Source organism: Salmo salar, chromosome ssa16 (genome assembly GCF_905237065.1).
Source record: "Salmo salar chromosome ssa16, Ssal_v3.1, whole genome shotgun sequence".
NCBI lineage: Eukaryota > Metazoa > Chordata > Actinopteri > Salmoniformes > Salmonidae > Salmo > Salmo salar.
The window spans coordinates 20,215,608-20,240,132 of record NC_059457.1 but is presented as its reverse complement, the minus strand read 5'-3'; the positions used below and the strand labels follow the sequence as shown (position 1 = coordinate 20,240,132).

The 24,525-nt window shown below is 45.1% G+C and overlaps 1 protein-coding gene across 1 annotated transcript in view; it reads left to right on the top strand.

Annotated features, from left to right (window-relative positions):
- Positions 1-24,107, top strand: part of LOC106573348 (leucine-rich repeat-containing protein 4C) — a 180,749-nt gene extending 156,642 nt beyond the window's left edge. The window contains exon 3 of the mRNA XM_014148319.2: positions 20,812-24,107. Coding sequence (XP_014003794.1) covers positions 20,867-22,804 — 1,938 coding nt within the window. The 5' untranslated portion in view covers positions 20,812-20,866 and the 3' untranslated portion in view covers positions 22,805-24,107. The remainder of the gene's footprint in view (positions 1-20,811) is intronic.
- The last annotated feature ends 418 nt before the right edge of the window (positions 24,108-24,525 follow it).

Below are 24,525 nucleotides of genomic sequence, written 5' to 3'. Positions count from 1 at the left end.
ACCCTAGTCATAGACTGTTCTCTCTGCTACTGCATGACAAGCGATACCAGAGCGCCAAGTCTAGGTCCAAGAGGCTCCTAAACAGCTTCTACCCCCAAGCCATAAGACTCCTGAAGATCAAGTCAAATGGCTACCCAGACTATTTGCAGTGCCCAACCCTCACCCCCACTTTACACCACTGCTACTCTCTGTTGTCATCTATGCATGTTCACTTTAATAACTCTACCTACATGTACATACTACCTCAACTAACCAGTGCCCCTGCACATTGACTCTGTATCGGTATCCCCCTGTATATAGTCTCGCTATTGTTATTTTACTGCTGCTGTTTAATTACTTGTTACTTTTATCTCTTATTCTTATCCATATTTTTTTTAAACTGTATTGTTGGTTAACCTCTCTGGGCTAGGCGGGACGAATTCGTCCCATCTACGTAACAGCCAGTGTAATCCAGTGGCGCGATTTTCAAATACCTTAAAAATCCTATTACTTCAATTTCTCAAACATATGACTATTTCACAGCTATTTAAAGACAAGACTCTCATTAATCTAACCACACTGTCCGATTTCAAAAAGGATTTACAACGAAAGCAAAACATTAGATTATGTCAGCAGAGTACCCAGCCAGAAATAATCAGACAGCCATTTTTCAAGCTAGCATATAATGTCAAATAAACCCAAACCACAGCTAAATGCAGCACTAACCTTTGATGATCTTCATCAGATGACACCCCTAGGACATTAGAAGCTAGCTAGCTAACGAAGAACAACAAAGAATATCTAGTTAACAGAAGAAAAGAAAGAGAAAATCAGGACAGAAGAAAAAGGATATCAAAGTGAAACAGTTCTCTAAAGACACAAGAGACAATAATACAAGAAACAACACTTCTGTAGCTTGTCAACTATGTGTCTGTCTATCCCTGTTCTCTCCTCTCTGCACAGGCCATACAAACGCTTCACACCGCGTGGCCGCTGCCACTCTAACCTGGTGGTCCCAGCGCGCACGACCCACGTGGAGTTCCAGGTCTCCGGCAGCCTCTGGGACTGCCGGTCTGCAGCCAACAAGGCTGAGTTCATCTCAGCCTATGCTACCCTCCAGTCCCTAGACTTCCTGGCGCTGACGGAAACATGGATTACCACAGATAACACTGCTACTCCTACTGCTCTCTCTTTGTCTGCCCACGTGTTCTCGCATACCCCTAGAGCATCGAGCCAACGGGGTGGTGGCACTGGAATCCTCATCTCTCCCAAGTGGACATTCTCTCTTTCTCCCCTGACCCATCTGTCTATCTCCTCATTTGAATTCCATGCTGTCACAGTTACCAGCCCTTTCAAGCTTAACATCCTTATCATTTATCGCCCTCCAGGTTCCCTTGGAGAGTTCATCAATGAGCTTGACGCCTTGATAAGTTCCTTTCCTGAAGATGGCTCACCTCTCACAGTTCTGGGTGACTTTAACCTCCCCACGTCTACCTTTGACTCATTCCTCTCTGCCTACTTCTTTCCACTCCTCTCCTCTTTTGACCTCACCCTCTCACCTCCCCCCCCCTACTCACAAGGCAGGCAATACGCTTGACCTCATCTTTACTAGACGCTGTTCTTCCACTAATCTCATTGCAACTCCCCTCCAAATTTCCGACCACTACCTTGTATCCTTTTCCCTCTTGCTCTCATCCAACACTTCTCACTCTGCCCCTACTCGGATGGTATTGCGCCGTCCCAACCTTCGCTCTCTCTCTCCCGCTACTCTCTCCTCTTCCATCCTATCATCTCTTCCCTCTGCTCAAACCTTCACCAACCTATCTCCTGATTCTGCCTCCTCAACCCTCCTCTCCTCCCTTTCTGCATCCTTTGATTTTCTCTGTCCCCTATCCTCCAGGCCGGCTCGGTCCTCCCCTCCTGCTCCGTGGCTCGACGACTCACTACGAGCTCACAGAACAGGGCTCCGGGCAGCCGAGCGGAAATGGAGGAAAACTCGCATCCCTGCGGACCTGGCATCCTTTCACTCCCTCCTCTCTACATTCTCCTCTTCTGTCTCTGCTGCTAAACCCACTTTCTACCACTCTAAATTCCAAGCATCTGCCTCTAACCCTAGGAAGCTCTTTGCTACCTTCTCCTCCCTCCTGAATCCTCCTCCCCCTTCCCCCCTCCTCCCTCTCTGCGGATGACTTCATCAACCATTTTGAAAAGAAGGTTGACGATGTCCGATCCTCGTTTGCTAAGTCAAACGACACCGCTGGTCCTGCTCACACTGCCCTACCCTGTGCTTTGACCTCTTTCTCCCCTCTCTCTCCAGATGAAATCTCGCGTCTTGTGACGGCCGGCCGCCCAACAACCTGCCCACTTAACCCTATCCCCTCCTCTCTTCTCCAGACCATTTCCGGAGACCTTCTCCCCTTCCTCACCTCGCTCATCAACTCATCCTTGACCGCTGGCTACGTCCCTTCCGTCTTCAAGAGAGCGAGAGTTGCACCGCTTCTGAAAAAACCTACACTCGATCCCTCCGATGTCAACAACTACAGACCAGTATCCCTTCTTTCTTTTCTCTCCAAAACTCTTGAACGTGCCGTCCTTGGCCAGCTCTCCTGCAATCTCTCTCAGAATGACCTTCTTGATCCTAATCAGTCAGGTTTCAAGACTGGGCATTTAACTGAGACTGCTCTTCTCTGTGTCACGGAGGCTCTCTGCACTGCTAAAGCTAACTCTCTCTCCTCTGCTCTCATCCTTCTAGACCTATCTGCTGCCTTTGATACTGTGAACCATCAGATCCTCCTCTCCACCCTCTCCGAGTTGGGCATCTCCGGCGCGGCCCACGCTTGGATTGCGTCCTACCTGACAGGTCGCTCCTACCAGGTGGCGTGGCGAGAATCTGTCTCCGCACCATGTGCTCTCACCACTGGTGTCCCCCAGGGCTCTGTTCTAGGCCCTCTCCTATTCTCGCTATACACCAAGTCACTTGGCTCTGTCATATCCTCACATGGTCTCTCCTATCATTGCTATGCAGACGACACACAATTAATCTTCTCCTTTCCCCCTTCTGATAACCAGGCGGCGAATCGCATTTCTGCATGTCTGTCAGACATATCAGTGTGGATGACGGATCACCAGCTCAAGCTGAACCTCGGCAAGACGGAGCTGCTCTTCCTCCCGGGGAAGGACTGCCCGTTCCATGATCTCGCCATCACGGTTGACAACTCCCTTGTGTCCTCCTCCCAGAGTGCTAAGAACCTTGGCGTGATCCTGGACAACACCCTGTCATTCTCCACTAACATCAAGGCGGTGACCCGATCCTGTAGGTTCATGCTCTACAACATTCGCAGAGTACGACGCTGCCTCACACAGGAAGCGGCGCAGGTCCTAATCCAGGCACTTGTCATCTCCCGTCTGGATTACTGCAACTCGCTGTTGGCTGGGCTCCCTGCCTGTGCCATTAAACCCCTACAACTCATCCAGAACGCCGCAGCCCGTCTGGTGTTCAACCTTCCCAAGTTCACTCATGTCACCCCGCTCCTCCGCTCTCTCCACTGGCTTCCAGTTGAAGCTCGCATCCGCTACAAGACCATGGTGATTGCCTACGGAGCTGTGAAGGGAACGGCACCTCCATACCTTCAGGCTCTGATCAGGCCCTACACCCATACAAGGGCACTGCGTTCATCCACCTCTGGCCTGCTGGCCCCCCTACCTCTGAGGAAGCACAGTTCCCGCTCAGCCCAGTCAAAACTGTTTGCTGCTCTGGCACCCCAATGGTGGAAAAAGCTCCCTCACGACGCCAGGACAGCGGAGTCAATCACCACCTTCCGGAGACACCTGAAACCCCACCTCTTTAAGGAATACCTAGGATAGGATAAAGTAATCCTTATAACCCCCCCCCCCCTTAAAAGATTTAGATGCACTATTGTAAAGTGGTTGTTCCACTGGATATCATAAGGTGAATGCACCAATTTGTAAGTCGCTCTGGATAAGAGCGTCTGCTAAATGACTTAAATGTAAATGTAAATTATGTTATACAATACATGCATGTTTTGTTCAATCAAGTTCATATTTATATCAAAAAACAGCTTTTTACATTAGCATGTGACGTTCAGAACTAGCATACCCCCCGCAAACTTCCGGGGAATTCGCTAACATTTTACTAAATTACTCACGATAAACGTTCACAAAAAGCATAACAATTATTTTAAGAATTATAGATACAGACCTCCTCTATGCACTCGATATGTCCGATTTTAAAATAGCTTTTTGGTGAAAGCACATTTTGCAATATTCTAAGTACATAGCCCAGGCATCACGGGCTCGCTATTTAGACACCCGGCAAGTTTAGCACTCACCATAATCATATTTACTATTATAAAAATGTCATTACCTTTTGTTGTCTTCGTCAGAATGCACTCCCAGGACTTCTACTTCAATAACAAATGTTGGTTTGGTCCAAAATAATCCATCGTTATATCCGAATAGCGGCGTTTTGTTCGTGCGTTCCAGACACTATCCGAAATAGTAAAGAAGTGTCACGCGCTTGGCGCAATTCCTGACAATAAAATTCTAAGTATTCCATTACCGTACGTCGAAGCATGTCAACCGCTGTTTAAAATCAATTTTTACGACATTTTTCTCGTAGAAAAGCGATAATATTCCGACAGGGAATCTCCTTTTTGGCAAACAGAGGAAAAAATCCCAAAGGCGGGGGCGGTCGGGGTCACGCGCATAAGCTAGTGTCTCTTGATGGGCCACTTGAGAAAGGCGATAATGTGTTTCAGCCTGGGGCTGGAATGACGACATTCTGTTTTTTCCCGGGCTCTGAGAGCCTATGGAAGACGTGGGAAGTGTCACGTTAGAGCAGAGATCCTTAGTAAATGATAGAGATGGAAAAGAAGTTCAACAAATGGTCAGACAGGCCACTTCCTGTAAAGGAATCTCTCAGGTTTTGACCTGCCATTTGAGTTCTGTTATACTCACAGACACCATTCAAACAGTTTTAGAAAATTTAGGGTGTTTTCTATCCATATGTAATAAGTATATGCATATTCTAGTTACTGAGTAGGAGTGGTAACCAGATTAAATCGGGTATGTTTTTTATCCAGCCGTGTCAATGCTGCCCCCTAGCCCTAACAGGTTAAAATAGCTTTTCGGTGAAAGCACATTTTGCAATATTCTGAGTAGATAACCCGGCCATCACGGCTAGCTATTTTGACACCCACCAAGTTTGGCACTCACCAAACTGAGATTTACTATAAGAAAAATTGGATTACCTTTGCTGTTCTTCATCAGAATGCACTCCCAGGACTTCTACTTCAACAACACATGTTGTTTTGGTTCGAAATAATCCATAGTTATATCCAAATAGCTCCGTTTTGTTCGTGCGTTCAAGTCACTATCCGAAGGGTGACGCGCTGGCGCGTTTCGTGACAAATAAATTCAAAATATTCCATTACCATACATAGAAGCATGTCAAACGCTGTTTAAAATCAATTTTTATGCTATTTTTCTCATAAAATAGCAATAATATTCCAACCGGGCGACGACGTATTCGTTCAAAGAGAGAAAGAAAAACATGGAGTCGTCACATGCACGTGCGCACCAGTGTCATTGTTCCCAGAAGGACCACTCTCCAAAACCCCTGCTGTTTTTCGCCCAGAGACTGCAGAGCTATCATTCCACGTTCTGGCGCCTTCCTAGAGCCAATGAAAGCCTTAGAAAATGTCACGTTACAGCACAGAGGCTGTATTTTCGATAAAGAGGCTAAAGAAGGACAAGAAATGGTCAGACAGGGCACTTCCCGTATAGAATCTTCTCAGGTTTTGGCCTGCCATATGAGTTCTGTTATATTCACAGACACCATTCAAACAGTTTTAGAAACTTTAGAGTGTTTTCTATCCAAATCTACTAATTATATGCATATTCTAGTTACTGGGCAGGAGTAGTAACCAGATTAAATCGGGTATGTTTTTTATCCGGCCGTGAAAATACTGCCCCCTATCCCAAACAGGTTAAACTTCACGCAATGTAACACTTTTGTACGACTTAAGAAAAAAGATGCTTGTGCATTGATAAACACACCAAAGCACACCAAAGACGTCATTAACGAGGATTAATAAAATAAAGACTGCACTTCTAAAAGTCTATTTCACACCATAGTTTGCTGAATTTGAAAGATATCAAAATGAAAGAAATGTTTTCAGCATAAATGAAAATGTGGCACTGACTCTCCCATGGATTGACGTTTCATATTGTCTCAATGAAGAGTGTGGCATTCGACTAGCAATGTGCGACGGGCACGTGCAGTTACAAGCCTGCTAGAGTTAGCGGCAGGTGGAAGAGCAATATCTACCATCGTATTACCAATGAAGCCTGAGCTGGAATGTGAAGTCAACTGAAACTGGTTAGATTTAGAAAACTCTGCGTAGATCTAGTTTGCTTCGTATCATATCCCCCTGGAATGGCCTCATTGTTGACATTATGGAGCCCTTTTCCTTTCATGACAGAAATGGCATGTTTTCAACAGCCCTCATCATCACCGGAAAGCTTATGTTGGTATGTTCTCCCTATTGTCAGCTACACAGGAAATTAACAGATATGGGTGCCGATCTGAGTCACGATTTAGCTGTTTCCCCTGCTCTCCATCTAATTCCCTCCCTGCTCTAAATCCAATTTCACTGCTTGCATTGTCAACGAGGAGATGGATTGCTTCGTAAATCAACTTCATCTTCTTTTCTCCCTTGTCATGAATTGGATTGTGTACCTCTGATTTCATGGTTTAATTTATTTCAATGCTCTATTGGTGGAGAATTGGGGATGAGGAAATAAATGGAGAATGTCATTGCATAAGGATATAAAGGAGACAGCTGTCTATGGGGTGATTTTAAAGTAGTTACTAATTTAACTTGTGTTGTGTGTAGGAAGTGAGTCTTACTGTATCTTATGGAAAAAAGCTTACATAATAATGTATTGCACTGAAATTATCCCCCCCAATATTCACCTCCAATACACTGTCAATCCACAGGCCATGGTAACCAATAAGTTCTGAGAGAGAAACCAGGCGACCCAAAATAAAGTCACACTAAATTCTACCCATGGTCAATTCCTTTTTGCATGGCATTAATTCCAACAAATTAGATCCATTAGCTTTAATGGAATGTGATTTTCAGCCTTGTGTGTGATCCCTGTCACAAACCACTATGTCCACCCTCAGGCTTTGGACTGATCAGAATTGGGGTTTGGTAATTAAATAATTATTGGTCTTGGTAATCATGCAATTAATTGGTAGTTACAGTAATAGCCCAACCATCCTCCAGCAAAGAAATTAAGTATTTTGTTCCAGAGCTAGCCCTATGGCTGGACACACACAGTGGAGAAAGCACTGTAGCTAAGTACTCAGAGCATGCGTGTACTCAGAGCAGGATGTGTACTCAGAGCACCAACTGGCAAGTGTCTTTACTGACATTGTCAACCTCTCCCTGACCGAGTCTGTAATACCGACATGTTTCAAGCAGACCGCCATAGTCCCTGTGCCTAAGAAAGTGAAGGTAACCTGCCTAAATGTCTACCGCCCCATAGCACTCACATCGGTAGCCATGAAATGCTTTGAAAGTCTGGTCATGACCCACATCAACACCATCATCCAGGAAACCCTTGACCCACTCCAATTCGCATATCGCCCCAACAGATCCACAGATGACGCAATCTCAATCTCACTCCACACTGTCCTTTCCTACCTAGACAAAATGGCGCCGTAAGAAAACAAAATGGCACCGGAAGAAATGGCAGCAGTTTTACGGGCACCCAATCAATTGTGCTATTATGTGGGGGTTTTTCGCGTTATTTGTAACTTATTCTGTACATAATGTTTCTGCAACTGAATCTTACGGCATAAAAAGAGCTTCTGGATATCAGGAGCGATCACTCACCTCGGATTAGACAAAGATTTTTTCTTCAACAAGCAAGATGCACAAGACATTCTCCAAACACCCCACAGGACCGACATCCCCGTTATTTGCAAGAGGAAGCGACGCAGGTACAAAGGAAAAGGCGGGTGGGAAAGCTGCCGTTACCGTCAATACTACTCGCCAACATGCAATCATTGGACGATAAACTAGACGAGGTACGATCATGAAAATCCTACCAACGGGACATCAAAAACTGTAATATCCTATGTTTCACGGAATTGTGGCTGAATGACGACATGGATATTCAGCTAGCGGGATATACGCTGCACCGGCAAAATAGAACAGCACACTCCGGTAAGACGGGGGGGGGGGGTCTGTGCATATTTGTAAACAACAGCTGGTGCATGAAATCTAAGGAAGTCTCTAGATTTTGCTCGCCTGAAGTAGAGTATATTGTGATAAAATGCAGGCCACACAACTTGTCTAGAGAGTTTTCAGCTATACTTTTCGTGGCTGTTTATTTACCACCACAGACAGGTGCTGGCACTGAGACCGCACTCAGTCAGCTGTATAAGGAAATAAGCAAACAGGAAACCACTCACCCAGAGGCGGCGCTCCTAGTGGCCGGAGACTTTAATGCAGGGAAACTTAAATCAGTTCTACCAAATTTCCATCAATATGTTAAATGTGCAACCTGAGGGAAAGAAATTCTAGATCACCTGTACTCCACACACAGAGCTCTCCCTCGCCCTCCATTTGGTAAATCCGACCACAACTCTATCCTCCTGATTCCTGCTTACAAGCAAAAATTAAAGCAGTAAGCACCAGTGACTCGGGCTATAAAAAAGTGGTCAGATAAAGCAGATGCTAAACTACAGGACTGTTTTGCTATCACAGACTGAAACATGTTCTGGGATTCTTCCGATGGCATTGAGGAGCACACCACATCAGTCACTGGCTTTATCAATAAGTGCATCGAGGAAATCATCCCCACAGTGACAGTACGTACATACCCCAACCAGAAGCCATGGATTACAGCAAACATTCACACTGAGCTAAAGGGTAGAGCTGCCGCTTTCAAGGTGCGGGATTCTAACCCAGAAGCTTACAAGAAATTCAGCTATGCCTTGCGATGAACCATCAAACAGGCAAAGCGTCAAAACAGGGCTAAGATGGAATCATACTACACCGGCTCCGTCGCTCGTCTTACGTGGCAGGGTTTAAAAACTATTACAGACTATAAAGGGAAGCACAGCCGCGAGCTGCCCAGTGACACCAACCTACCAGATGAGCTAAATCACTTCTATGCTCACTTCAAGGCAAGCAACACAGAGGCATGCATGAGAGCATCAGCTGTTCCGGACGACTGTGTGATCACGCTCTCCGTAGCCGACATGAGTAAGCCCTTTAAACAGGTCAACATACACAAGGCTCCGGGGCCAGACGGATTACCAGGATGTGTGCTCTGGGCATGTGCAGACCAACTGGCAGGTGTCTTCACTGACATTTTCAACATGTCCCTGATTGAGTCTGTAATACCAACGTGGTTCAAGCAGACCACCATAGTCCCATGTGCCCAAGAACACAAAGGAAACCTGCCTAAATGACTACAGACCCGTAGCACTCACATCCGTAGCCATGAAGTGCTTTGAAAGGTTGGTAATGGCTCACATCAACACCATCATCCCAGAAATCCTAGACCTAGACCCGCACACCACCCAAACAGATCCACAGATGATGCGATCTCTATTGCACTCCACACTGCCCTTTCCCACCAAGAAAAAATAAACACTGATGTGAGAATGCTATTCATTGACTAAAGCTCAGCATTCAACATCATAGTGCCCTCAAAGCTCATCACTAAGCTAAGGATCCGGGGACTAAACACCTCCCTCTGCAACTGGATCCTGGACTTCTTGACGGGCCACCCCCAGGTGGTGAGGGTAAGTAGCAACACATCTGCCACGCTGATCCTCAACACTGGAGCTCCCCAGGGGTGCGTACTCAGTCCCCTTCCTGTACTCCCTGTTCACCCACAACTGCATGGCCAGGCACAACTCCAACACCATCATTAAATTTGCAGACGGCACAACAGTGGTAGGCCTGATCACCGACAACGACGAGACAGCCTATAGGGAGGAGGTCAGAGACCTGGCCGGGTAGTGCCAGAATAACAACCTATCCCTCAACGTAACCAAGATTAAGGAGATGATTGTGGACTACAGGAAAAGGAGGACCGAGCACGCCCCCATTCTCATCGACGGGGCTCTAGTGGAGCAGGTTGAGAGCTTCAAGTTCCTTGGTGTCCACATCAACAACAAACTAGAATGGTCCAAACACACCAAGACAGTCGAGAAGAGGGCACGACAAAGCCTATTCCCCCTCAGAAAATTAAAAAGATTTGGCATGGGTCCTGAGATCCTCAAAAGGTTCTACAGCTGCAATATCGAGAGCATCCTGACTGGTTGCATCACTGCCTGGTATGGCAATTGTTCGGCCTCTGACTGCAAGGCACTACAGAGGGTAGTGCGTACGGCCCAGTACATCACTGGGGCTAAGCTGGCTGCCATCCAGGAGCTCTAGACCAGGTGGTGTCAGAGGAAGGCCCAAAAAATTGTCAGAGACCACAGCCACCCGTCATAGACTGTTCTCTCTACTACCGCATGGCAAGCGGTACCGGAGTGACAAGTCTAGGACAAAAAGGCTTCTCAACAGTTTTTACCCCCAAGCCATAAGACTCCTGAACAGGTAATCAAATGGCTACCCGGACTATTTGCATTGTGTGCCCACCAACCCCTCTTTTTATGCTGCTGCTACTCTCTGTTTATCATATATGCAGAGCCACTTTAACTATACATTCATGTACATACTACCTCAATTTGGCCGACCAACCAGTGCTCCCGCACATTGGCTAACCGGGCTATCTGCATTGTGTCTCACCCACCACCCGCCAACCCCCTCTTTTACGCTAATGCTACTCTCTGCTCATCATATATGCATAGTCACTTTAACCCTATCTACATGTACTGTACATACGACCTCAATCAGCCTGACTAACCGGTGTCTGTATGTAGCCTCGCTACTTTTATAGCCTCTCGACTGTATATAGCCTGTCTTTTTACTGTTGTTTTATTTCTTTACCTGCCTCTTGTTCACCTAATACCTTTTTTGCACTATTGGTAAGTTAGCATTTCACTGTAAGGTCTACACCTTTTGTATTCGGCACGTGACAAATAAAATTTGATTCAATTGATTTGGACAAAAGGAACACCTACAGTTTTCTTGTTAACAAACTATATTTTTGGCAAGTCGGTTAGGACATCTACTTTGTGCATGACACAAGTCATTTTTCCAACAATTGTTTACAGATTATTTCACTTATAATTCACTGTATCACAATTCCACTGTGTCAGAAGTTTACATACACTAAGTTGACTGTGCCTTTAAACAGCTTGGAAAATTGCAGAAAATGATGTCGTGGCTTTAGAAGCTTCTGATTGGCTATTGACATAATTTGAGTCAATTGGAGGTGTACCTGTGGATGTATTTCAAGGCCTACCTTCAAAGTCAGTGCCTCTTTGTTTGACATCATGGGAAAATCAAAAGAAATTAGCCAAGACCTCAGAACAAACAAACAAACAAACAAATGTATTTTTATATAGCCCTTCGTACATCAGCTGATATCTCAAAGTGCTGTACAGAAACCCAGCCTAAAACCCCAAACAGCAAGCAAAGCATGTGAAAGAAGCACGGTGGCTAGGAAAAACTCCCTAGGAAAAACTCCCTAGAAAGGCCAAAGCCTAGGAAGAAACCTAGAGAGGAACCAGGCTATGAGGGGTGGCCAGTCCTCTTCTGGCTGTGCAGGGTGGATATTATAACAGAACATGGTCAAGATGTTAAAATGTTAAAATGTTCATAAATGACCAGCATGGTCAAATAATAATAATCATAGTAGTTGTCGAGGGTGCAACAAGCACGTCCGGTGAACAGGTCAGGGTTCCATAGCCGCAGGCAGAACAGTTGAAACTGGAGCAGCAGCACGGCCAGGTGGACTGGGGACAGCAAGGAGTCATCGTACCAGGTAGTCCTGAGGCATGGTCCTAGGGCTCAGGTCCTCCGAGAGAAAGACAGAAAGAGAGAAAGAGAGAATTAGAGAGAGCATATTTAAATTCACACAGGATACCGGATAAGACAAGAGAAATACTCCAGATGTAACAGACTGACGCTAGCCCCCCGACACATAAACTACTGCATCATAAATACTGGAGGCTGAGACAAGATGATACCCCCGGACAGGGCCAAACAGGCAGGATATAACCCCACCCACTTTGCCAAAGCACAGCCCCCACACCACTAGAGGGATGTCTCCAACCACCAACTTACCGTCCTAAGACAAGGCCGAGTATAGCCCACAACGATCTCCGCCATGGCACAACCCAAGGGGGGGGCGCCAACCCAGACAGGAAGACCACGTCAGTGACTCAACCCACTCAAGTGACGCACCCCTCCCATGGACGGCATGAAGAACACCAGTAAGCCAGTGACTCAGCCCCTGTAAAAGGGTTAGAGGCAGAGAATCCCAGTGGAAAGAGGGGAACCGGCAAGGCAGAGACAGCAAGGGCAGTTCGTTGCTCCAGCCTTTCCGTTCACCTTCACACTCCTGGGCCAGACTATACTTAATCATAGGACCTACTGAAGAGATAAGTCTTCAGTAAAGACTTAAAGGTTGAGACTGAGTCTGCGTCTCTCACATTGGTAGGCAGACCATTCCATAAAAATGGAGCTCTATAGGAGAAAGCCCTACCTCCAGCCGTTTGCTTAGAAATTCTAGGGACAATTAGGAGGCCTGCGTCTTGTGACCGTAGCGTACGTGTAGGTATGTACGGCAGGACCAAATCGGAAACATAGGTAGGAGCAAGCCCATGTAATGCTTTGTAGGTTAGCAGTAAAACCTTGAAATCAGCCCTTGCCTTAACAGGAAGCCAGTGTAGGGAGGCTAGCACTGGAGTAATATGATCAAATTTTTTGGTTCTAGTCAGGATTCTTGCAGCCGTATTTAGCACTAACTGAAGTTTATTTAGTGCTTTATCCGGGTAGCCGGAAAGTAGAGCATTGTAGTAGTCCAGCCTAGAAGTAACAAAAGCATGGATTAATTTTTCTGCGTCATTTTTGGACAGAAAGTTTCTGATTTTTGCAATGTTACGTAGATGGAAAAAAGCTGTCCTTGAAACAGTCTTGATATGTTCTTCAAAAGAGAGATCAGGGTCCAGAGTAACGCCGAGGTCCTTCACAATTTTATTTGAGACGACTGTACAACCATCCAGATTAATTGTCAGATTCAACAGAAGATCTCTTTGTTTCTTGGGACCTAGAACAAGCATCTCTGTTTTGTCCGAGTTTAAAAGTAGAAAGTTTGCAGCCATCCACTTCTTTATGTCTGAAACACAGGCTTCTAGCGAGGGCAATTTTGGGGCTTCACCATGTTTCATTGAAATGTACAGCTGTGTGTCGTCCGCATAGCAGTGAAATTTAACATTATGTTTTCGAATGACATCCCCAAGAGGTAAAATATATAGTGAAAACAATAGTGGTCCTAAAACGGAACCTTGAGGAACACCGAAATGTACAATTGATTTGTCAGAGGACAAACCATTCACAGAGACAAACTGATATCTTTCCGACAGATAAGATCTAAACCAGGCCAGAACTTGTCCATGTAGACCAATTTGGGTTTCCAATCTCTCCAAAAGAATGTGGTGATCGATGGTATCAAAAGCGGCACTAAGATCTAGGAGCACGAGGACAGATGCAGAGCCTCGGTCTGACGTCATTAAAAGGTCATTTACCACCTTCACAAGTGCAGTCTCAGTGCTATGATGGGGTCTAAAACCAGGCTGAAGCGTTTCGTATACATTGTTTGTCTTCAGGAAGGCAGTGAGTTGCTGTGCAACAGCTTTTTCAAAAAATTTTGAGAGGAATGGAAGATTCGATATAGGCCGATAGTTTTTTATAATTTCTGGATCAAGATTCGGCTTTTTCAAGAGAGGCTTTATTACTGCCACTTTTAGTGAGCTTGGTACACATCCGGTGGATAGAGAGCCGTTTATTATGTTCAACATAGGAGGGCCAAGCACAGGAAGCAGCTCTTTCAGTAGTTTAGTTGGAATAGGGTCCAGTATGCAGCTTGAGGGTTTGGAGGCCATGATTATTTTCATCATTGTGTCAAGAGATATAGTACTAAAACACTTTAGTATCTCCCTTGATCCTAGGTCCTGGCAGAGTTGTGTAGACTCAGGATAATGGAGCTTTGGAGGGATACCCAGATTTAAAGAGGAGTCTGTAATTTGCTTTCTAATGATCATGATCTTTTCCTCAAAGAAGTTCATAAATTTATTACAGCTGAAGTGAAAGCCATCCTCCATTTGCGAAGGCTGCTTTTTAGTTAGCTTTGCGACAGTATCAAAAAGACATTTCGGATTGTTCTTATTTTCCTCAATTAAGTTGGAAAAATTGGATGATCGAGCAGCAGTGAGGGCTCTTCGATACTGCACGGTACTGTCTTTCCAAGCTAGTCGGAAGACTTCCAGTTTGGTGTGGCGCCATTTCCGTTCCAATTTTCTGGAAGCTTGCTTCAGAGCTCGTGTATTTTCTGTATACCAGGGAGCTAGTTTCTTATGACAGATGTTTTTAGTTTTTAGGGGTGCAACTGCATCTAGGGTATTGCGCAAGGTTAAATTGAGTTCCTCAGTTAGGTGGTTAACTGATTTTTGTCCTCTGACGTCCTTGGGTAGTCAGAGGGAGTCTGGAAGGGCATCAAGGAATCTTTGGGTTGTCTGAGAATTTATAGCACGACTTTTAATGCTCCTTGGTTGGGGTCTGAGCAGATTATTTGTTGCGATTGCAAACGTAATAAAATGGTGGTCCGATAGTCCAGGATTATGAGGAAAAACATTAAGATCCACAACATTTATTCCATGGGACAAAACTAGGTCCAGAGTATGACTGTGGCAGTGAGTAGGTCCAGAGACATGTTGGACAAAACCCACTGAGTCGATGATGGCTCCGAAAGCCTTTTGGAGTGGGTCTGTGGACTTTTCCATGTGAATGTTAAAGTCACCAAAAATTAGAATATTATCTGCTATGACTACAAGATCCGATAGGAATTCAGGGAACTCAGTGAGGAACACTGCATATGGCCCAGGAGACCTGTAAACAGTAGCTATAAAAAGTGAGTGAGTAGGCTGCATAGATTTCATGACTAGAAGCTCAAAAGACGAAAACATCATTGTTATTTTTTTTGTAAATTGAAATTTGCTATCGTAAATGTTAGCAACACCTCCGCCTTTGCCGGATGCACGGGGGGTATGGTCACTAGTGTAACCAGGGGGTGAGGCCTCATTTAACACAGTAAATTCATCAGGCTTAAGCCATGTTTCAGTCAGGCCAATCACATCAAGATTATTATCAGTGATTAGTTCATTGACTATAACTGCCTTGGAAGTGAGGGATCTAACATTAAGTAACCCAATTTTGAGATGTGAGGTATCACAATCTCTTTCAATAATGGCAGGAATGGAGGAGGTCTTTATACTAGTGAGATTGCTAAAGCGAACACCGCCATTTTTAATTTTGCCCAACCTAGATCGAGGCACAGACACGGTCTCAATGGGGAAAGCTGAGCTGACTACGCTGACTGTGCTAGTGGCAGACTCCACTAAGCTGGCAGGCTGGCTAACAGCCTGCTGCCTGGCCTGCACCCTATTTCATTGTGGAGCTAGAGGAGTTAGAGCCCTGTCTATGTTCGTAGATAAGATGAGAGCACCCCTCCAGCTAGGATGGAGTCCGTCACTCCTCAACAGGCCAGGCTTGGTCCTGTTTGTGGATGAGTCCCAGAAAGAGGGCCAATTATCTACAAATTCTATCTTTTGGGAGGGGCAGAAAACAGTTTTCAACCAGCGATTGAGTTGTGAGACTCTGCTGTAGAGCTCATCACTCCCCCTAACTGGGAGTGGGCCAGAGACAATTAATCGATGCCGACACATCTTAAAACAATTGTAGACCTCCACAAGTCTGGTTCAACCTTGGGAGCAATTTCCAAACGCCTGAAGGTACCACGTTCATCTTTACAAACAATAGTACGCAAGTATAAACACCATGGGACCACGCAGCCGTCATACCTCTCAGGAAGGAGACACGTTCAGCAAAGGACCTTGTGAAGATGCTAGAGGAAACAATCCTCAATCCAATTGACAATCTGTGGAATGACTTTAAGATTGCTGTACACCAGCCGAACCCATCCAACTTGAAGGAGCTGGAGCAGTTTTGCCTTGAAGAATAGGTAGAAATCGCAGTGGCGAGATGTGCCAAGCTTATAGAGACATATCCCAAGAGAATTGCAGCTGTAAATGCTGCAAAATTTGGCTTAACACAGTATTGACTTGGGGGGGTGAATAGTTATGCACGCTCAAGTTTTCTGTTTTTCTGTCTTATTTCTTGTTTGTTTCACAATAGAAAATAGTTTGCATCTTCAAAGTGGTAGGCATGTTGTTTAAATCAAATGATACATGCAAACCTCCCAAAAATCTATTTTAATTACAGGTTGAAAGGCAACAAAATATGAAAAATGCCAAGGGTGGTGAATACTTTCGCAAACCAGTGTACACATTATACTTGTATTTTATTTGATTCACCAGTAGAGACTATGGTTATATAACTTACCGCCTCCTCAAAGTCAGAGAGGAGAGAAAATACGTGTCAGACATCAATCTTTTTAGTGGTTTCTTTCCTCTCCTCCTCTCCTTATTTCTCCCCTGATTCTGAATTAAAATAACGAAGTGACTCACTGTCCAGTGACTCAATAGGAAATGTAATTTACTCACACCCCCTGCTACCATTGGGGCAACAATCCATCTGATTTATATCCTCAAATCTAGTTCACAATATGGAATGCTTATGCTGCACTGGATCGAGTCATGTTATTCCCTGAAATAACAATATTGTGTTCTGTTGTAAATATTGTTTGATGTTACTATAATTCTGTATGTCTGAAAGAGGGATTACTTTCCCAAACAGGTTTATGGGAATGTTTGCTGTTTTCATTGGACAATACTTTACTAGACACCAACTATTTACAGCAGATGAACCTGGAGATTATATAATATTGCTAATATAACAGATTATTATTTATGAATCATTAGATTTGGTAACACTTTATATTAAGTTGCCACTATTACTATGTTACAACAACATAGTCGTTACAAAGGTTGTAGGCTAATTACATGGTAATAGGGTTGTTGTGAAATCAGTTATTACGCAATTGGAACCAGGAATGTGTAATTACACATTCACTTGCTGAAGGTTATTGAACATATTTACAGTTGAATTCGAAAGTTTACATACACTTAGGTTAGAGTCATTAAAACTCGTTTTTCAACCACTCCACACATTTCTTGTTAAAAAACTATAGTTTTGGCAAGTCGGTTAGGACATCTACTTTGTGCATGACACAAGTAATTTTTCCAACAATTGTTTACAGACAGATTATTTCACTTAAAATTCACTGTTTCACAATTCCAGTGGGTCAGAAGTTGACATACACTAAGTTGACTGTGCCTTTAAACAGCTTGGAAAATTCCAGAAAATGATGTTGTGGCTATAAAAGCTTCTGATAGGCTAATTGACATCATTTGAGTCAATTGGAGGTGTACCTGTGGATGTATTTCAAGGCCTACCTTCAAACTCACTGCCTCTTTGCTTGAGATCATGGGAAAATACAAAGAAATGAGCCAAGACCGCAGAAAAACAATTGTAGACCTCCACAAGTCTGGTTCATCCTTGGGAGCAATTTCCAAATGCCTGAAGGTACCACATTAATCTGTACAAACAATAGTATGCAAGTATAAACACCATGGGACCATGCAGCCATCATACCACTCAGGAAGGAGACGCGTTCTGTCTCCTAGAGATGAACGTACTTTGGTGCGAAAAGTGCAAATCAATCCCAGAACAACAGCAAAGGACCTTGTGAAGATGCTGGAGGAAGGTACAAAAGTAAAATGAGTCCTATATCGACATTACCTGAAAGGCTGCTCAGCAAGGAAAAAGCCACTGCTCCAAAACCGCCATAAAAAAAAGCAAGACTACGGTTTGCATCGTGTTGTGGGGGTGCTTTGCTGCAGGAGGAACTGGTGCACTTTTCAAAATAGATGGAATCATGAGGAAAGGAAAATTATGTGGATATATTGAAGCAACATTTCAAGACATCAGGCAGGAATTTAAAGCTTGGTCGCAAATGGGTCTTCCAAATGGATATTGACCCCACGCATACTTCCAAAGTTGTGGCAAAATGGCTTAAGGACAAGAAAGTCAAGCTATTGGAGTGGCCATCACAAAGCCCCAACCTCAATCCTATAGAAAAGTTGTGGGCAGAACTGAAAAAGCATGTGCGAGCAAGGAGGCCTACAAACCTGACACTGTTACACCAGCTCTGTCAGGAGGAATGGGACAATTGTGGGAGGCTTGTGGAAGGCTACACGAAACGTTTGACCCAAGTTAAACAATTTAAAGGCAATGCTACCAAATACTAATTGAGTGTATGTAAACTTCTGACCCACTGTGAATGTGATGAAAGAAATAAAAGCTGAAATAAATCATTATTGCTACTATTATTCTGACATTTCACATTCTTAAAATAAAGTGGTGATCCTAACTGACCTAAGACAGGGAAATTTTACTAGGATTAAATGTCAGGAATTGTGAAAACTGAGTTTAAATGTATTTGGAAAAGGTGTATGTAAAGTTCTGACTTCAACTGTATGTGAGAATGCTGTTTATTGACTTCAGCTCAGCGTTCCACACCATAGTGCCCACAAAGCTCATCACTAAACTAAGAACCCTGGGACTAAACACCTCCCTCTGCAACTGGATCCGGAACTTCCTGATGGGCCAACCCAAGGTGGTAAGGGTAGTCGCAACACATCTGCCACGCTGATCCTCAGTATTGTTTCCCCGCAGGGGCGCGTGCTTAGTCGTCCGTCCCCCCCCGTACTCCCTGTTCACACATGACTGTGTGGCCAAGCACGACTCCAAGACCATCATTAAGTTTGCTGACGACACAACAGTGTTTTGCCTGTTCACCGACAACGATGAGACAGCCTATAGGGAGGAGGTCAGAGACCTGGCAGTGTGGTGCCAGGACAACAACCTCCACCTCAATGTGAGCAAGACAAAAGAGCTGATCATGGACTACAGGAAAAGGAGGGCCGAACAGGCCCCCATTAACATCGATGGGGCTGTAGTGGAGCGGGTCGAGAGCTTCAGGTTCCTTGGTGTCCACATCACCAGCAAACTATCATGGTTCAAACTATCATGGTTCTCCCTCAGGAGACTGAAAAAATTTGGCATGGGTCCCCAGATCCTCAAAAGTTCTACAGCTCCACCATTGAGAGCATCCTGACCGGGTGCATCACCGCCTGGCATGGCAACTGCTCGGCATACGACCGTAAGGAGCTACAGAGGATAGTGCGTACGGTCCAGTACATCACTGGGGCCAAGCTTCCTGCCATCCAGGACCTATATACTAGGTGTGTCAGAGGAAGGCCCAAGGAATTGTCAAAGACTCCAGTCACCCAAGTCATAGACTGTATATAGCCTCATTATTGTTAATTTATAGACTGTATATAGCCCCGTTATTGTTATTTTATTGTGGTACTTTTTTGTGTTACTTATTTTTACAGTAGTTTATTGAGTAAATATATTCTTAACTGTATTTATTGAACTGCATTGTTGGTTAAGGGCTTGTAAGTTAGAATTTCATGGTAACGTCTACACCTGTGACAAATACAATTTGATTTGATTTGATTCTTCCAGTGCACTAGTGTGGCTCCCTCAAAAATGCTGTAGGCTGCACCACTGAAGTCAAGTGTCATTGAAGTACACGCTTAGAAAAAAGGGTTCCAGGATGGTTCTTTGGCTGTCCCCATATGAGAACTCTTTTTGGTTCCAGGTCAAACCCTTTTGGGTTCCAGGTCGAACCCTTTTGGGTTCCATCTACTACCCTCTGTTGAAAAGGTTCTACATGGAACCAAAAAGGATCATACCTGGAACCAAATAGGTTCTACCTGGATTCCAAAAATGGTTCTTCAAAGGGTTCTACAGCATAGTACAGCGCACACATCCCCTAACAGCATGACATATGATACAGACAGATCATCATTCCCTGTTATCTTTGTGCCCCACATACGTCTGAGCATCACTACAAGATGTAATCAGAAATTTCCTGATATGGCGGCTTGATTGAAGGACTGGTGGGTGGCAAGTTTCCTGTTATTTATGTCCCCCCCAGTCTGAAATATAATTCACACCACAGCCTCAGACATGACTATGCCTGCCCCCACTCCTCCCCACCACTGGAGAGATACAGCACAGAAGTTGGAGGCAATATTGTGATTTTGTTTTATGTGACTAAGATTGAGAGTGCAGGGGGCGACACACTCAGAAACAGAAACAGATATAAAACACACTGCCAAGGTCATCACTTATTTATATTGTGGCACACAGTGGGTGTTAATAAGTGAGTGTGTTGGAGGGGTGTGTGTGTGTGTGTGTGTGTGTGTGTGTGTGTGTGTGTGTGTGTGTGTGTGTGTGTGTGTGTGTGTGTGTGTGTGTGTGTGTGTGTGTGTGTGTGTGTGTGTGTGTATCTATTGATTTCTGAAGCCTCTTTTTCAGACAGATTATGTACAGTTTATCCTTGTAATGTCTCCTTGCACAAGAAACACATTAACAGGCTACAGTGAATATGTCATCACTTAAAAACCAATGTACATGTGATATTTATATCTTGTAAACATATTATAATACATGATGGGCTTGCATTTACATTCCTCCCTTTTAACCCATCCTTCCTCTCTCTGTTCTTTTCTCGTTTCAGCCAGCTCCACACCGCCTCTTCCCAAAAAGTGGACGACCCAGCCAATGAATTATGAATGTTGAGCAAGATGACCTCTTCTCGGCAGCAGCAGACGATGAGAGGTCCTAGGTGGAACCGGGCCCTGTCCGACCCTTTGTTTGTGCTGCTCCTAGCCCTCCAGCTCCTGGCGGTGGCGGGCCTGGTGCGCGCTCAGACCTGCCCCTCTGTCTGCTCCTGCAGCAACCAGTTCAGCAAGGTGATCTGCACGCGGCGGGGGCTCCGTGAGGTCCCCGACGGCATCTCCACCAACACACGCTACCTGAACCTGCAGGAGAACCTCATCCAGGTGATCAAGGTGGACAGCTTCAAGCACCTGCGGCACCTGGAGATCCTGCAGCTGAGCAAGAACCACATTCGAAACATTGAGATTGGGGCCTTCAACGGCCTGGCCAGTCTCAACACCCTGGAGCTGTTTGACAACCGCCTCACCACAATCCCCAATGGGGCCTTCGAGTACCTCTCCAAGCTCAAGGAGCTGTGGCTAAGGAACAACCCCATCGAGAGTATTCCCTCGTATGCGTTCAACAGGGTGCCCTCGCTACGGAGGCTGGATTTAGGGGAACTCAAACGCCTCTCGTATATCTCAGAGGGGGCTTTCGAGGGCCTCGGCAACCTGCGCTACCTGAACCTGGGCATGTGCAATCTGAAGGAGATCCCCAACCTCATCCCACTGGTCAAGCTGGATGAGCTAGAGATGTCAGGGAACCAGCTGACGGTCATCAGACCTGGCTCCTTCAAAGGGTTGATCCACCTGCAGAAGCTGTGGATGATGCATGCCCAGATCAAAACCATTGAAAGGAACTCCTTTGACGACCTGCAGTCGCTGGTGGAGCTCAACCTGGCCCACAACAACCTCACCCTGCTGCCCCATGATCTCTTCACCCCCCTGCACCACCTGGAGAGAGTCCACCTCCATCACAACCCCTGGAACTGCAACTGTGACATCCTGTGGCTCAGCTGGTGGCTCAAAGAGATGGTTCCGGCCAACACCAGCTGCTGCGCCCGCTGCAGTTCCCCAGCCAGCCACAAGGGACGCTACATAGGTGAGCTGGACCAGAACTATTTCCACTGTTATGCACCTGTTATTGTGGAGCCACCAGCGGACCTGAACGTGACAGAGGGTATGGCTGCAGAGCTGAAGTGCAGGGCCAGTTCTCTGACCTCAGTCAGTTGGATTACGCCCAATGGCTCCATCATGACCCACGGTGCGTACAAGATCCGCATTTCTGTGCTCAACGACGGCACGCTGAACTTCACCAATGTCACCATGCAGGACACGGGAACCTACACCTGCATGGTAAGCAACTCAGCAGGCAATACCACAGCATCTGCCACTCTCAACGTGTCTTCCACAGAGAACGTCCTCAGCTACTTTACCACAGTGACAGTGGAGACCATCGAGCCAGTGCACGACGAGGGGCGCTCCACCGTGTGGCAGAAGGTGGGCCCCACCCCCTCCGCCGGATCCTGGGAGACTGTGTCGTCCACCTCCACCACCACCACAACGGCCCGGACGCCCCTCTCCACCCAGGCCACAGAGAAGACCTTTACTATCCCTGTCACGGACCTGAACGACAGCTCCATGACCGGCCTGGATGAGGTGATGAAGACCACCAAGATCATCATCGGCTGCTTCGTGGCCATCACCCTCATGGCCGCCGTTATGCTAATCATCTTCTACAAGATGAGGAAGCAGCACCACCAGCAGAACCACCATGCGCCACAGCGCACCATCGAGATCATCAACGTAGACGAGGACTGTGTGACAAGCGGGCCGGCCATGGAGGGCCACCTGACTCTGCCCCCGCTGGAGCATGAGCACCTGAATCACTACAACACCTATAAGTCTGCGTACAACCACGTCTCCACTATCAACTCCATACACAGCTCGGCGCACGAACCTTTGTTAATCCGGGCCAGTTCGAAAGACAATGTACAAGAGACCCAGATCTAACATTTTTTTCATAATGAGATGAACTGATGAAATTACAAAAGGGACATTATTGGATATTAGTTATGAGGACTATGAATGTGAAGTGGAGGACTTGACTGACTGTGTGTCCAGCGAATCGGTGGTTGATGATGTTTATTCAATGACATTGGAAACTAGGGTATGTCTTATGTTTCAAAAAATGTCTTTACAAAAAAGAAGTTATTTATTTAAGAAAAAATCTATTGTGGCTAAATCAAGAAAAAACTGTATTCTGCAATTATTTTTCAGAACTTATTTCATCAGATGTTTAGTATTCTTCATTTGAGGGAGGATGGTTTACTAATATGCTTACAAACTCTATGTGAATCTCAAGCTAACCATCGATCCTCTAGACAAGATAGCTCATGTTCTGGTTTCCCCCAATCTGTAAGTGATGGCAAGTTGGCAACCTCTTTTTACCCCACATACTTAGATCATTTCTAGATCACATCAGAGATTTCCTCCTGCCACAAATTAATTGATTCAATATTTTGTGACAATCTGTTAATTTAGATGGATTAAAAGCTTGGTCGTTATCTGAGGGTGAATGCTGGGACTGTCAGGGATGAAATCTGATAACACAATATTTCATTAAATCTGTCACTCAAACGTATTAGATACAGATGTACCCTTGGCTCTGCCATCAATAGATTAGGGACGTTAAACGAGGGAAGTGTGTTCCAAACTATAGCATGGCAAACTGTAAGCAACAAGTGATTCATAGTTGTCTCACTGTGTTTATTACGCCAGAAAATCACGTTTCATACAGTGTTTGTCTCATTTACACGTTGTGTATTCATACTGTTTGTGATTCCTTCTCTATTCCACTAGCTCTGATCCATCATAACTTTGTGAGTCAAGGAGATCACATTGGCAAATAGTCAGGCATATGAGAGCTCCCCGAATGTCATACTGCCTTTTCCCATCCCACACCAGCTGTTATGTTGGTTTACCATATCGTCACAGATATGGATGCTGTTCCAGATCATCTTATTTGCAGTCTCATTGCAAATCTCTGAAAATTGCTGTATGATATTAATGTGGTTCTTGACACAAATGCTTTTCCAGGTGTTAAGAGATATACTGATTTGTGTGACTTGATTTTAAAAAAAGAGCCCTGGAACACCACCAAGGATACTGATGACTGTCCTGTATTACAGTGAGGGAAAAAATTATTTGATCCCCTGCTGATTTTTTACGTTTGCCCACTGACAAAGACATGATCGGTCTATAATTTTAATGGTAGGTTTATTTGAACAGTGAGAGACAGAATAACAACAAAATAATCCAGAAAAACACATGTCAAAAATGTTATAAATTGATTTGCATTTTAATGAGGGAAATAAGTATTTGACCCCCACTCAAACAGAAAGATTTCTGGCTCCCAGGTGTCTTTTATACAGGTAACGAGCTGAGATTAGGAGCACACTCTTAAAGGGAGACACCTGTCCACAGAAGCAATCAATCAATCAGATTCCAAACTCTCCACCATGGCCAAGACCAAAGAGCTCTCCAAGAATGTCAGGGACAAGATTGTAGACCTACACAAGGCTGGAATGGGCTACAAGACCATCGCCAAACAGCTTGGTGAAAAGGTGACAACAGTTGGTGCGATTATTCGCAAATGGAAGAAACACAAAAGAACTGTCAATCTCCCTCGGCCTGGGGCTCCATGCAAGATCTCACCTCGTGGAGTTGCATTG